The 15361-nt window shown below is 45.0% G+C and overlaps 1 protein-coding gene across 1 annotated transcript; it reads left to right on the forward strand.

Moving 5' to 3' along the window:
- The first annotated feature begins 4352 nt into the window (after positions 1–4352).
- On the forward strand, positions 4353–7501 carry LOC144129630 (uncharacterized). The gene is made up of 5 exons (XM_077663748.1): positions 4353–4380; positions 4470–4960; positions 5057–5069; positions 5296–5394; positions 7389–7501. Exons 1-5 carry the CDS (start codon positions 4353–4355, stop codon positions 7499–7501), a joined length of 744 nt encoding a protein of 247 aa, XP_077519874.1.
- Positions 7502–15361: the final 7860 nt, after the last annotated feature.

Genomic DNA, 15361 nt, shown 5'->3' on the forward strand with positions numbered 1-15361 from the left:
ACTCATCACTCTAAAGTAATAAAGCAAATTTGCCCCTTGTACGCTATCTAATAGGCGAGGTGAGACGAAACAAAAAACCGGTGCCCCTTTTATGGCCAGGAAACGCACTGAAAAAGGCAGCAACAACGACGAATTCGGTTAAAAGCGAGGGGCCCGGCTTCTATCGGCGGGAATCGGTGGGGACCGATCGGCCTCGCCACGCCGCTTTCCGCCCCGGTCGGCATCAAAGGCGTTCGAATCCGCTTCGATCGCCGGAATTTTGGGCAAGCGTGAGCGGGCCTGTGAGCGCACACTAACTTTTGTAGCAGACGACACTGCGAGTCTATATGACGTCGCAGGCTGCTTCAAAATGGCCGTCCCTTCCAGATGGAGGGCCTTTTATGATATGGCATTTTTTATTTGCAGTTAACTCCAAACACAGATAAATCAGACTGATCATGTGACGCGGCAGAAAGTGAAGCATACACATATGCGCCAGCTGATATCCTTCAATAACATCAATAATCGTATGTTACAGCGGTCTTCAATTTTTCCAATAAAAATATGCTTGGTTCGAAATTCCTGCAGCAGCCATCATCAGCACCCTTTAAACCACACCGCACGTGGTTCTAAAGTACGCGCTTAGTTTGTTGCGGTAAGCTGCCCGGCGTTTTACACTGGCACCAACCATCATCACCACCACCGACAAGTGAAGAAAGAGCATTGGTATACAGCGTTGGTGGGGGTGCAGCCTCGTCAGGTGCCCAGAAGTGCAGGACAATTGCCGCTTCGCACCTTGCGGTCTCCCCTCTTGTGTTCAGAGCATGGGTGCGAACACGACGCGCAGAGTCAATTATAAGTCTCCAAACCCAACCAGACAGGCAAATCTGTCAAAATGTTGTTTTCAATGAGTGGTAATGAGCATGAAAATTACAGATGCCAGAATTAAGCGAACACCGTGCGTTTCCTGTATAAATCCACCGAGCTTGGCGTGGATACAGTAGCGGGGAGTCGTAGCGCCATCCCGTAGGCACCAACTGAACCCCCCCCCCCACCCCTCGCCATGCACGGCGCTGGCGCCTATCTTCTGAGTCTGCGCCTTCCCTAAATACTCACGTCCCATCTAAATCAGTGGGTGCTCGACCACGAGGAAACGCTGTCGCGTTTCACTCTTAAGGAGAAGCTTAAGCGTCTCCCAATTTTTTATTTCTCATGTATGGATGGAAAGAGAGCAACCAAAACAAAAAAGACGCATCAACAGCTAACCAAACGTAGTGCACTACTTCAATTTCAAAGACTTTTCTTCCTTTCGAAGAAAAAGGAAGCTGAGGCAAAAGGCCTGTTGCACCTGAGGAGGCCTCAGCTTTCTTGTACAGTTTGCAGTACAGTGCTGAGGTAAAAAAAAAACTTGAACATGTACAAATCAAACAAACATTCAACGTTACACAGAACAAAGCAAAAAGAAGGAGGCTCACACATTGCATGAAACGTGATCACGGCGGAGCAACAAACACGTTGAAACACGTTTCTTTTACTAGTCAGATTTTCTGGGAGCGTAAAGCCCAAAAATAGCCACAATGCCAAACCATCTAAAAAGCAGCCAACAAAAATTGTCAGTAGCCCAATTTGGCTACAAATAGCCCAATCTAGCAACACTTCCTGTCCTCCGAGCCTGTCGACATCTAGGAACCAACAAAACGCACGAGCATTGCGCGTCCAAACGTGAAGGGTGCTAGCGAGGTCAAACTTGTCAGGCTAGTTGACAACTTGCATAGACCCGCCGCGGTGGCTCAGTGGTTAGGGCGCTCGACTACTGATCCGGGGCTTCCGTTTTCGAACCCGACCGCGGCGGCTGCGCTTTTATGGAGGAAAAACGCTAAGGGCCCATTCACACTTGCGAGTCGCAGAGGTCGCGCGACCAGCAGTCGCCTGCGACTACAGCGCAGTTCAACAACACCGGTGTTCACACTTGAAAAGCGACTACGGGAGTCGCCTTCCCGTTCCGTTCTCGTTCCAAACGAGAACCATCGGGAATGACGTCGTTCGCGCTCTTTCTCTGTCTTCTGCTTGTTGGCGCCAGACCCTCGATCGCTCGTGCTTGTCTGTTGTGCTGTTCCTGTACTTTTATAATATGTATTGCGATGACATGAGCGAAGAGGAAGACGTCGTCGCCGTTCTGATGTGCTGTGCGGCCGCGCGAGCTCTTGCAGCGCGCGCGCGTACTGCACAGAGAAAGCGGCAACGGCGTCGCTGGTGGGTCCGGCCCTGTCTCCGATCGCGGGAAGTGGCCGGACACGCAAGCCACCTGCTACCGTAGCTGCGGGCGCACGATGAGGAGTATTACAGAGAGCAAGTTTTCATTTCTCTCTTCGTGGCACAAGGCAGAACTTTGCAACCTTTTTTTTCTTCAATCCTTCTTTGCACTTTGCAGCTTTCTCCGGATGCCGCCTCGGACATTCGACACACTCCTGGATCTGGTGCGAAGTTCTATAACTGTGCAGGACACCAGGTTCAGGAGTGCGATTGCGGTGGCTGACCGTTTGGCCATGACAATCAGGTAACTCGCGTTGCTAGAAAAATGGTAAACTCTATTTGCAGGTACTGCATGTATACAGTATTTTAGTTCTGACCATGTCATAACAGAATGCTTGCTGAATTGATCTGTTTCATGAGCTCATGCTGCATAGTAGTGAGCATTGTTTTCATTATAAATAATCAAGGCTGAATAGTTCATCTGTGGTGTGTAAATCAATTTAATAGTTAAGCAAATATCTATGCTGTTTTATGTCATTGCTTTGGCAGGTTCCTGGCCATGGGTCAAACCCTAAGGGAGCTATCCTTTAACTTCTTAGTAGGAAGGTCTACTGCATGCTCCCTTGTGGCAACGGTCTGCCAGGCACTGTGGGATGTGGTGAAGCCACTCTATCTGAGGCATCCACAGGCAGCAGATGAGTGGATAAAGGTAAGCTTCGTTATCATAATTATGCTATTGCTGCTGTGCTCTGCAGGTACAGGAACAATGAGTAAGTGACCAATGCAATTCAGTTTGATATATGGATGTATAGCCGTTAAAATTTATTCTGCAGGTTGCGGCAGACTTTGAGGAGAGGTGGCAGATGCCACACTGTTGGTGCTATCGACGGAAAGCACGTCCTTATAGAATGCCCAGCAAATTCTGGAAGCGCCAATCACAATTATAAACGCTCATTCAGCAAGTCACTGCTTGCTGTCTGTGATGCGCATTACAGGTAAGGCCCTCTATTATACAACAATCATGGCACGTTCAATTCATCTTAGACACATACAGAGCAAAAAGGCGAGATGAAGAAGGAACAGACACACAAGCACCAACTACCAAATGATTGTGTTTAATGTGTGAGCGTATAAATACACAGACCGACAGATGCATGGAAATTGGGAGGAAGCGGAAGCAGCAGTGCCAGCAGCAAAAACACTAGGCTCATCATCATGAATTAAGAAATGCCAACTCGTGGCGAGACAATCATATTGAAAGTTCAGTTCAGCGACACCTTAATAATAACACCCACCACAGGCTTGCATGATTGCTGACTATCAGACAGCGGTGAACAAAACACATGATCAATCTCGATGCCATGCATAGGGCACCATTTCGTTTAAGCACTTTGGGTTTCAATCCATGCATAAAATTATTGAGCACTACACATTCTCAGCAACTGCATCATGGTGTGACCTTTAAAACATAACTTACAGGTCCAATCCAAAACAGCAGTTGTCAGAAACACACATATTCATTGCTAGTCTATATATCTGCACTGAATTTCAAACTATTTTTCATGCAGGTTCTTCTACATTGAAATGGGGCATTTTGGCAGTGACTCTGATGGGGGAATTTTCGCCTCCTCAACGCTTCAGAAAAAGATCGCTGGAGGCGAGTGGGGCTTTCCCACTGCAAGGCCTGTAGGCAGCGAGGGGCCACTGCCATACTTCGTCGGGGACGAGGCCTTCCCACTGAAAGAATATATGATGAGGCCTTATCCAAGACGAGGTAGAGGTCTACATATGAAGTTTCACTTAACTTAAGACAAAAGGAGCTAAATCACTGGCATGATCAAGCAGTGAAGTGTGCATCTGTCATAATCCAAGTTCTCCATATTTTTTGCTCTCCAAATGTTGCATGCCTGATTTCATCAATGTTTGTCATATGTTACCATTTCAAGAAGGCTGTTATGTAGGCCAGTTTAAAACATGCTGACAGTTTTGTGTTGGATGTCACGAATTCATCAGCTCAGGCTTTGCAATATCACCTTTCCATCTAACTAGGAGGTTTGTGGTTCATTTCTGTAAACCAGTGACTGCGCTGTTAACAAGAACACCAAAATCACATTCCAAAAATGCGGCTCCAGGTGTGCCATAGCAGGGGTACCGGAAAATAACAAAACATGTGCAGTGTAACTTTTCTATAAACAGTAGCACGAACCTCAGTATTCTTCACACTTGAAACTTTTCAGCTTCACTGAAGGCCTCAAGGTCATGCTTTCCGTGCAACAAAGTAGACCGTTTCGTCTTGCAGTGCAGTGCTTATGACCTAGAAGTGTATGAAAATGTTCTCTGTACTTTATCTCTCCTGTTCTTGTCTTCAGCCCTGCATGAAGCTGCGCTGCAGGAAAAATATGAGCGCCGAATTTTCAACTATCGGCTTAGCCGGGCACGACGCATTATAGAGAATGCGTTTGGCATCCTGGCGCAGAGGTGGAGGATTCTGCGGCGACCCTTTAAGGCGAAAGTTATTAACATCAATAGATATGTTGGTGCGTGCATAGTGCTGCACAACTATCTACTTAAAGAGTCCGCAGAATCCTCTTCAATGTACTGCCCGCCAGGCTCTGCCGACACTGAAGACTGGGAGGGGCGCCTCTCTCCTGGAAGCTGGAGGGACGATGACACCAGCTTGGCCTTCAAGGCACAAAAGCTGACAGGCTGCAACGCAACACGGTACGAGGTTTGTTATACTATAGCGAGTTGTACCGAGCCTTGCACTATACGCGTTATACGCATCACCAAAACTTGGAGCACACTTGTCAGTGTGCTACTGTAGGCGTCTGGCATTGGTGATTATACTTGTTCAACTTACTAAACCTCATGTAATTTGTTTCGATTTTTTATATGCAGAAAATCTGAGAGGAAAAAAAATAGCCCAGCAAACTAGAGGGTTCTATAGAACCCACTTTTAGAAACCCAAGTTTAATGGTACACATCAGAGGCTCGCAATATTTTGGCACTGTGTGACATGCAGCACTGGACTTGGTTTATGGAGATTATGAAATATAACTTCAGTGAAATTTCTTCCTAGCCATGCAAAGCAAGTGCGTGACAAGCTGACGCAGCACTTCGTCACGGCTGGTGCAGTGCCATGGCAGCATGCAATGGTCACTGGTGATCACAACTGAAGGTGGGTTGAATAATGGTGACTTTTATTTTATACAATGAATACTTGCAAGACGATCTTTTGCTTAATAAAAAAATATGTACTCTCTGTAACAAAGGTTTACAGTCCTCTGCACCGTTGCTCTGAATGGCACAGCAGACTGAAAGCTTTTGCAACAGACTGTACATTTACATGAACAGGGAAGATATGAGCTTCTTTCACAAGAATGCATGCAGTGAGATTACCTATAAGTGAAGCACAAGTAACATGAGAAGTGACTGGTTGAAGATGAAGATTGCACATGTATAGTATATGCAAGTAAAAAGTCATTTGTAATATTTTTTCAATTGCATATTTTTAAAATATCACATAAAAATATCACAATAAAAATGAACAGGAGCATGAACAGGAACAGTGAAATGTGTTATTCCCCGTTCACTGTAATGCCTTGACAAAAGCACTGTGAGTAATAAATAAATACTAGGCACTTCAGTATTGCTATGTGGGCCATTTAATCGCAGCAATCATTTGTACTTTTCAGGGTAGTCACATAGCCACAATCGCTCAGTGGTTATGGTGCCAGACTGTTGACTCAAAAGATGCATGTTTGATCCCTGTCTCCACTATGACATCTCTCATAATCTGAGTTTCTTTGGGACGTCAAACCCCTGACACCTCGACTGTGATACCTCAACAATTCTACAGCCAACCTTACGCAAAGCATGACTGCTTTGAGCGTTTATGAGGTTTCATTCCCGAAAGCAACTCGGGCTTTGATGGACCGGGAACCAGAAATATCAGACTTCAGTCATATCATGTAAGACAGCGCTAAAAACATGAACTTCTGCAGTTGAATACAATAAAATCTGAATTAGGATTTGCTGATTTCAGTACTATAAATTAGAGTACAATGAAACACATAAAAAGGAACCTAGAAAATGACTTTGTAGATATTGCACGTTCATTTGTAGAAAACTATTTGTACTACCTCGATGGAAAGAAACGTAAACAAATTGGCGCCAACACGCTCCCCTCTTTCAATTTCTTTTCACCGCGCTTTTTCTTCGGTGATAGCAAAAAGACCGTAGACTCGTCCATGATACATTCTAGGACGACTCTAACATCTTTTTCGTACCGCCCAGGTAAAAGCACAATGAAAATAAATTCCAACAGCAGGGCTTGTTGGCGCCGGGTTCGCGTTTCTTTCCGTCAAGGTAGTACCATGAAAAATAAAAGCACACCACCACTATTTACACTTTAGTTCTAGCCTGCAGCAGCACGTCGTATGTCATCATCTCGATGTTGTGCATGAAGTCTTCGGCTACCTGACGTGGCAGGCGTCGCAGGCGGGAGTCTAACAACATGCAGAATAGTGCAATGTCGTCTTTTTGTTGCCTTTCTCGCTGCTCCCGTATTGTTGACAAATGGCTCACACATGCCTGCAAGATGTTTTCGTCACCTGCGTTCCTGTAGACCAAGCATTTTAGAGTAGTGGAAACTTAACTAGTGAGTCAGTTCACGAAACATCACTGAAGGAAATCTTGAGCAAAAGAGACTGGACAAGGGAGAGCAACAGACTAAGCACAGTTTCACAATGAACCTTGCTGCAAATTCCTTAAACTTGAGGAACAAAAACATGTACACTCTCAGTAATAAACAGGTTATAAACTCACCCTGGGTTTTCTGCTGTTTGTTTCTGTGACATCCGTGGCCTACAATGCAACACACAGTTTTCTGCATTATACGAAAGAACTTGTCTTGCTACGCCTGTTTAACTAACTATCTGCTCCGCCAGAAACTGCACACATACCGTTTTGCAGGCGGCAGCTGGGCAGCCTCTTGCTCATACACATCAGGACTGCATCTGCAATACGAGTATCATTAGGGCACTTTTTCTACACATGTAATTTATACCAACACACAACCGACTGCAAAGTAGGTGGCTTACAAGAATGTGAAAATCTATCAGAGCATTTCAATTTTTCCTTACTCTTGTTCCCAGTTTTCCCCCTCCACATCACAGCCAGACGCCTGAGGCAGTGCTTCCGGAAGCCCTTCGACTGCCTGCGTGGAGCTGCAGTACCAAAGATCAAGGATGAATATGTAGCAGCATGACAACAGTTTATGCAAAGGCACCATAGATTTTTTTCCCTAAAACGTAGCTGCATTCCTTATTGTTGAGGTTTATGCTTCATAAGTAACTGCAACAGGATTTGCTTATTTCAAACACTGTTCCCTAAAACCCTCTATTCTTGTTTTCACTAATGGCAGGAGCTTATACAAGACCAATTTCAAAGCTCAGCTCCTACTGAACTTTTGGGTCTAAGCTAGCCAGTGTTTCCTTCAACCGCTCAATCATCGGTCCTTTTATCATGTCTATTTCCATGCTGTCTTGGCAGGCCCACACCATGCGGCATACATCTGGAGTTATGCCTAAAAAGACTCCTGTTGGTCACTAACCTTTCACCAGCCTCGTCAGCAGATAATTTGAAGCTGAAAAGAAAATAACGGAAATATTTCACACCAGGATAACCACAATGGACTTTCTGCATGACCAAGTGCAGTTGCTTGTGAAATTTGTTTGCAGAAAACTATATGTTCTTTTAGTTGCCTATTGTTTCTCACCTTATATCATCCTCTGTACTGCAAAGGAGACTGGAAAAAAAATTATGTAGTTCAGCTTTTTATGGTCCGCTCTCAGGAGAACAAATATAGCTGCTTGATAACATGCACAGATTTGAGGACAACTGGTCATCGCACCGAGGCAGAGATTACAATAGGGTGAATTGACATTAATGATTCCCATAGCAGAAAAAATTCCTAGAAATTCAACTCACAGTGCAGGCTGTAATGAGGGCTCCATCAGTGCCATCATTGATTCGAGGTGTGGCCATTTTATGGTGGGAATATCTGCTACCCCAGCTCCACTCTTTTGTCTATTTTTTATTTCTTGTTTTTTTTCATATAAATATCCTTTAAGTTTTTGAACTTCTGCTCCGCCTGGGTGCCTGGAAGATAAAAACATCATGAATATATCTGCAAATAAAATAACCATCATTCAGGAAAGGCTGTGCGTTCAGCTTGTTTTGTCTGACTGTGCTCAAAGTGTTCCTACTTCGAAGTAGTGACCTTTTTGCTTCTCTCTAGAACACTGCGCTGCATGGCATGTGTATGCTCAGAGTATGTACATTTTGTGTTGGCGCCAAAGTAACGCAATTGGGTGCGCACAAACGTGTGTAGTAATAACTTGCACTTGAGCAAGCGTTAAAGACAGGGCACGGGGAGAGAGAGAAAAAAAGGGGGGGCGGGCGAGAGTAAACAGTCCTCGTGGTAGCCAACGCACGTGTTTCGCGAGCGTGAAAACACACGTGTCTCGCGAACGTGAAAACACACGTCTCGTCTTCCCGCATTTCAAGCGATCGAAGAAAAAAACAGTTCGCAGTATGTTTTCGTCGTATGTAAACATGAGCACGCGCTCTTGAGGAAAAACAAGCTGCCCTCATCATGCATGCTACAACAACCACTAACTCAGCACATCTAAAAAACGTGGCATACTTACGGGTTAGGCCGAATAACTGTCCTATTTCTTCCCATGCGAAGTCCTTTTTGCTTCTGTTTTTGAAGTCTCGGCTATATTTATCGTAGAGGAATCTGTGCTCTCGCACAGCGTTGATGAGCAGCTCTGCGGAGTACTCCATGTTGTTTGACGCAAATTTCGATCTTGCCGCCAGGAATGAGCAACCGGATGTAGGCGGCGCTTTCGTCAACTTCCGAAGCGCCGCTGATTGGTTCAGCCGTTTGCGAGTCGCAGTCGCAAGGCTGAAAAATCGAGCAGGGAGCGACTGGCCTGCGACCGTCGCTTTTCGACCAATGCGACCGTTTGCGACTGTCTCTTTTCGACCAAAACAGTCGCGCGACCTCTGCGACTCGCAAGTGTGAATGGGCCCTAAGGCGCCCGTGTGCTGTGCGATGTCAGTGCACGTTAAAGATCCCCAGGTGGTCGAAATTCCGGAGCCCTCCACTACAGCACCTTCCTTTCTTCTTTCACTCCCTCCTTTATCCCTTCCCTTACGGCGCGGTTCATGTGTCCAACGATATATGAGACAGATACTGTGCCATTTCCTTTCCCCAAAAAACCAATTATTATAAGTATTCAAATTGCATAGAGTCACTGGAAAAAATTTCAGAGTACCGCAGAGGTCGGGATTTGACTGGCAACACTGAGCGGCCAACGCCATATACATTCCAAGCCGACTGCGTCGCAGTAAGGCCGCCGTGTTGGAAGAGCTTGATATTCGGTGACACATCGGGTTGAGTGTTTACTGAAGTACAAATACTTTGTGTCCGTAGATACTAGTTGCCAAGAGCGAAAAGGAAATGTTATTTTGTGCGAAGTAATGCAGTCGGTGGCTGTTTTGCACGCCGATCGTGTTTTCTGCTGGAACTGTGCTACGATTCTGGGGAGCAGCTTAGTGCTGCTATCGGGAGCTTGTGCACGCGTTTTTTCCCCTTCAGCGGAGCTAGCTACGAAGGAAACATTTCGTCACTTCGAGCCGCACTCAGGCAAGCTTGTGCTTTTGGCATGAACATCGTGGACCGCCGTCGGCTTGTATTGAATGTTTCCAAACAGGACGAAACACACCTGGCAGTGTCACAGGTACGTACGTTCATTGTATAATTTCATTGTACAATTAATTTACTTTATAATCAGATACCGCGCGTTCTCGACTCTGCCGGGCGACTTCATCCGCCGTATACGCACGACACACTGCGACTGCCGTGTGCGCACTGGTGTTTGGCCATGATGGTAAGACGATCTGTGCACAGCAGGCGTAAAAACCAACTTCGATGGCCATTTTGCGCACTAATTTTGTGAAAGGCCAATATGAGCCATTTACGTGATTACAGCAACGTATATGTAATTCTGTACACTGATAATGAGCGAGAGTTTGCTACATTGCGATTTATGAACGCGGCTGTCTACTGCGTTCATGAGCGGCTACTCTTTCCAAATTATTTTTGACTGTTTTCTTGGACTGCAAAAGAATTGCTGCCTGAAAAAAATAAAAGGCAGGGACGCCCGCTTGTGACGCAGCACTTTTTTTTCTAAGTTCCTTCGGCGATATATAAAATTTTTGTGCTTTTAGAGCGGTTTATGAAAGCACATGCAATGAACTTGTGTTGTGAATATCACCTGGTTGATTTCAAGCTCAAAACGTGTATGTATAAATGAGCAAAAATAAGTGGAAAAAGAAGTATATGGGCATCGTATTGACCAAATTTAAGGAAGAACTGCAATGTGTCAGATTCTGCAATCTTGTGTGTAGGTGACCAAGACGAGTCACTTGAACATTACATGCATGCAGTGTTTGGTAATATTTTCTTAAATGTTATTGGTACAGGTGTTTCATTTTTAATATAGATCCAGGTACAAGTTACACATTGATGATGATGATGCTAGGTTTTTAATGGCGCAAGGGCAACTGGGGCCAAAGAGCGCCAAACACAAGGTTTATGGTCGACTCGGGCTAAAATGTGTGCAGATGGTAAAGTTAAAACCAGGTGTATAGAGCCTAAGAGTACTGAGTATGTGCATGGTTATAGTTGGAAGAGGGTGTTTAAATATCTGGTGGAATGGCTTAAAGTGATGTAGCGCTTAAAACTTGTTTTAAAAGGAGTTATATATGAAAGACGAAGCCAGATAGCCTCAACCATAGTCCTTGAATGAGCAAGGAGGGCGAGGCGTCTTCTGGCAGTTATGGGTAAGCTCAGCACTCTCCTCAGCAATGAGGAGCTGCTGAGATTACTTTGAGTATGAAATCCCTCGTAAAAAACCTACATCGGTTAAAAATTTAAAAACCCTATCCAATGAGAACATGCGGTGATCACCTAAAAATAATGAAAGGTGCATTGGTACTTTAAATGTGTACAGTTCAGGGAAGTGATGTCGTCTTTGTGTGTCCAGTCTGGGGCATGTGATTAATGTGTGGACAACCGAGATGTGGGCTCCACATCTCGTACATTGCGGTGCCGGAGTATCCTGTAGAAGATGTGAGTGTGTGGTGAATGTATGTCCTATCCTCAGTCTGCAGAGAGCAACTTCTTTGAATCTATTTTGTTTTTCTGTGGCATACCTCCCAATCCGTGGTTTCATTGTGTGCAGTTCGTTGTCTGTTTCCTCATCCCAATCCTGCTGCCACTCTTTGCAAAGTGCAGTCCTAATATATGGCCTGAGGTCCTGGTACGGGACTTCTTTTATATCTACTACTCAGTTCGGCACCTGATGCTGCAAGCCTATCAGCTTCTTCATTTCCGTTTATTCCACAGTGACCTGGTACCCAGCATACTGTAATTTTGAGGTTAAATGTGCATGCAGACTTAAAGCATTTCAAAAGGGAATTCATTACAAGGTTTTTTAAAGAATCTGAGTATATAACAGAGCTTGGGATTTTCTTTTCCAGGATGAATCTAACAGCCAACAGAATACCATGACATTCCGCAGTAAATATGCTTGTGTGTCTATTCATGGTTTTTGTTTCAGAAAACTGACTATTGTAAACTGCACATGAAACTGAGGATGTCTTTGATGCATCAGTGTAAAACTCTGTGCACTGATATTTTGCTTGTAGGGATAAGAAATGCTGTTTTATGGCAATTGGTGGCCCATTCTTACCAACCTCACGAAAAGATGTGTCGCAGTCAACTGGATACACCTGCCAGGGAGCAATTGTGTCTTTAGTAGAAGTTACTAGAATGTTGGACACTGGTATGTTCATGTCTTGGACAAGTGTGGCGACTCTAATGGGTAAAGGTGGGGTTTCAGACGGGCGGTTTGCAAACAGCAGTGTACTGGTTGGGTTTCGCAACAGCGCGTTGCATGGATGGTCAGCATGAGATAATGTCTTAGTAGCATACGTTACAGTTGTGTATTTCCGTCGTCGTTCAAGTGACCATCGGTCCGCCTCAACGTACAAGCTGCAATTGGGTTTGTACGGAAAGCACCAGTAGCCAACCGCAGACCCAGGTGGTACACAGCGTCGAGCATTTTTAAGGTGCTTTTTCGTGCTGACTCGTACACTACTGAGCCGTAGTCTATACGTGACAGAATTACACTATTCAGAAGATTCAGCAGACAGTCTCGATCTGTACCCCAGAACTGGTGGGACAGAATTTTTAAAAGGTTCATTGAGTTAATGCATTTAAGTCTAAGGTGTTTAATGTGTTTGATGAATGTAAGTTTTTCGTCGACTATGACACCAAGAAATTTGTGCTCTATTTGGACAGCAATACTCTGCCCATTAAGTGTGATGTCGGGTTCAGGCCTAATACCACGTTTTTTTGTGAAGAGTACGCTTACAGTCTTTGACGAATTGAGTTTAAATCCATTTTGGTCTGCCCACTTTGCTACTTTGTTTACTCCTAGTTGTATTTGCCGCTCACAGATGGACACATTACATGGCTTGTAACTTATTTGTATATCGTCGACATAAACAGAGTAGGATATAGATCTAGGCAGGACGCTGTTTAATGAATTCATTTTCACTATAAAAAGTGCAGCTGAGAACGCCGCCTTGAGGGACACCATTCTCTTGTATAAACTGCTTGGATATCGAATTCCCTACACGGACCTTGAATGTTCGTTCAGACAGATAACTTTGAATGGTGTACAGCATATTTCCCGAGATCCCAAAGGCGAACAGATCACGGATGATACCATAACGCCATGTGGTATCGTAAGCTTTCTCTAAATCAAAGAAAACAGATAAACAGTGCTGCTTATGCACAAAGGCATCCCTTACGTAGGACTCGAAGGCAACGAGCTGGTCAGTGGTTGATCGGTTAGCTCTAAATCCAGCTTTGTGCTGGTCAAGAAGGCCATTGATTTCAAGAAAATGTACAAGGGGACGATTTACCATTTTTTCAAAGCGCTTACATAAACAGCTGGTTAGGGCAATTGGCCGATAACTGGCCGCAAGTGTGGCTCCTTTGCCTTGCTTTAATACCGGAATAATAATTGCTTCTTTCCAGGCATTTGGAAGGTGTCCAGCAGCCCATATCTTATTAAACAGGCACAGGATAGTTTCAAGGGTTTGTTCATGCAGGTGCCTAAGCATTCCATATGTAACCCTGTCAGGACCTGCTGCTGTTGAGTTTCCACAAGTGCCTAAGGCCACTTTCAACTCTTGTAAAGTGAATGGGCTATTGTATCCTTCTACTGATGGCCTTTTATTATTGTGAATAGGTTTGCGCTCCTCAGCTAGCTTGTATCTCAAGAAGGAATCTGTATAATGTGCTGAGCTAAAAGTGTATTCAAAATGTTTGCCTAGTGTATCTGCTTGGTGCTCCACTGAATCACCAGCAGTGCTAACAAGAGGAATTGGATGTGAACTATGCCCTTTAAGTGCTTTTAGTCTACTGTACACTTTATGTGTATCTGTGTAAGAATTTACAGAAGAGAGAAATGATTGCCAGCTTTCCCGTTTAGATATATGCCGGGTACGCCTGCCATTTGCTTTAGCTCGCTTGAAGTTGACTAAGTTGTCAGCCGTAGGATAACGGCGGAATTTTGACCATGCATTATTTTGGTCATGACGAGCTTTCTTGCACTGTGCATTCCACCATGGCTTTCGTTTGTTGCGTATTTTTCCTGATGTCTGTGGAATGGATTTCTGTGCAGCATCTATAATATGCAATGTGACCAAGGATTGGGACTCATCTATGCCTATGTTCGTTATTGATGAACAGGGCAGTGTTGAGAGTTCCCGGAACAGCTTCCAGTCAGCAATCTGTTCTTTAAACCTTATAGGATTATCTACCCTCGCATTTATATTTCCCGTGTATTTTAAAGAAATGGGGAAGTGGTCACTTCCATAGAGGTTATTAATAACAGCCCACTCAGTAGCTGCCAAGAGCAATGGCGAGCCAATAGCAAGGTCTATCGCCGTATATGAGCTGTGTGGCATTAAAATGTGTTGGTTCTTTACTATTGAATAAACATGAGCCAGATGATAACGGGAATTTTTCAATTAGCCTGCCTCGAGAATCGGTTCTATTACCTCCCCATAATGGGTGGTGTGCGTTAAAGTCTCCAACCAACACGAACGGCTCGGGTAGCTGGTCAATGAGTTTTTCGAGTTCATCAATTGACAGGCGATGATCTGGTGGGATATATAAAGAGCATATGGTTATTACTCTGCCGAAAGTTAGGGCTCGTATTGCCACTGCCTCTAAATCAGTAGCAAGTGGAAGACATTGGGAAGGAATTGAATTCTGAGCCAATATAGCGACTTAAGAAGACCTCTGCAGTTCCAGTAAATAATGCTCTCGACAGCCATATTTCTTAGCGAGAAAGCGAAGGCTATTGGGATGTTATTTAGATGTCGCCACCTTTACAGGGGCTTCACTGGAATATGTCTTTTTGTTTTGAGGCGGTCCAGAGAGTTCCGCCTCTTTTTGGGGGACTCCCTCATCGCCTCCGGCACTGAGGATCCCGGTGCCACCTCCATTGCTTCCGCTGGAGATGCGGAAGCAGACGTGGAGGCAGACGTGGATTTTTCAAGAGGGAAAGACTCCCTCTCACTTGTCTGTGTTTTTCCAGAGGTCTGTGAGAAGTTGACCTCTGGAACATTAAAGTTTAGTGCAGCCTGAGGCTGCTTGGTGAGGGGCCGAAGTGGGCCTGCATCAGTGATGCTGTATTGCGTGCCCACCGTGACTAGACGCCGCCCGGCCCCCCGGCGCGCTGCGTCAGCGTAGGATCTTCCGGAGAGAAGCGAGAGCTTCTGCCGGGCTTCAGGGAATGTGATATTTTCAGTTACTTTCAGTTGGATGATTTTTTCTCGTTTTGAAATGTCTCATGTCCGCGAATACGCGGCGTGTGGCCCGTGGCAATTTGGACACTACTTGAACGGCACTGCAGTCTTCTGTTGGGTGCTCATGGGCACCGCACTTCGCACATGTGAGTTTTCCCCGGCACGT

This window comes from Amblyomma americanum, chromosome 4 (genome assembly GCF_052857255.1).
Source record: "Amblyomma americanum isolate KBUSLIRL-KWMA chromosome 4, ASM5285725v1, whole genome shotgun sequence".
NCBI lineage: Eukaryota > Metazoa > Arthropoda > Arachnida > Ixodida > Ixodidae > Amblyomma > Amblyomma americanum.

Bases quoted from the DNA above. Each gene is read 5' to 3' on its own strand.
- LOC144129630 (XM_077663748.1), top strand. From the start codon at position 4,353: ATGCGGCTCCAGGTGTGCCATAGCAGGG. The intron at 4,381-4,469 runs GTACCGGAAAAT...GAAACTTTTCAG, and splicing joins CCAGGTGTGCCATAGCAGGG to CTTCACTGAAGGCCTCAAGG. The intron at 5,395-7,388 runs GTGATCACAACT...TCTTGTTCCCAG, and splicing joins GCAGCATGCAATGGTCACTG to TTTTCCCCCTCCACATCACA.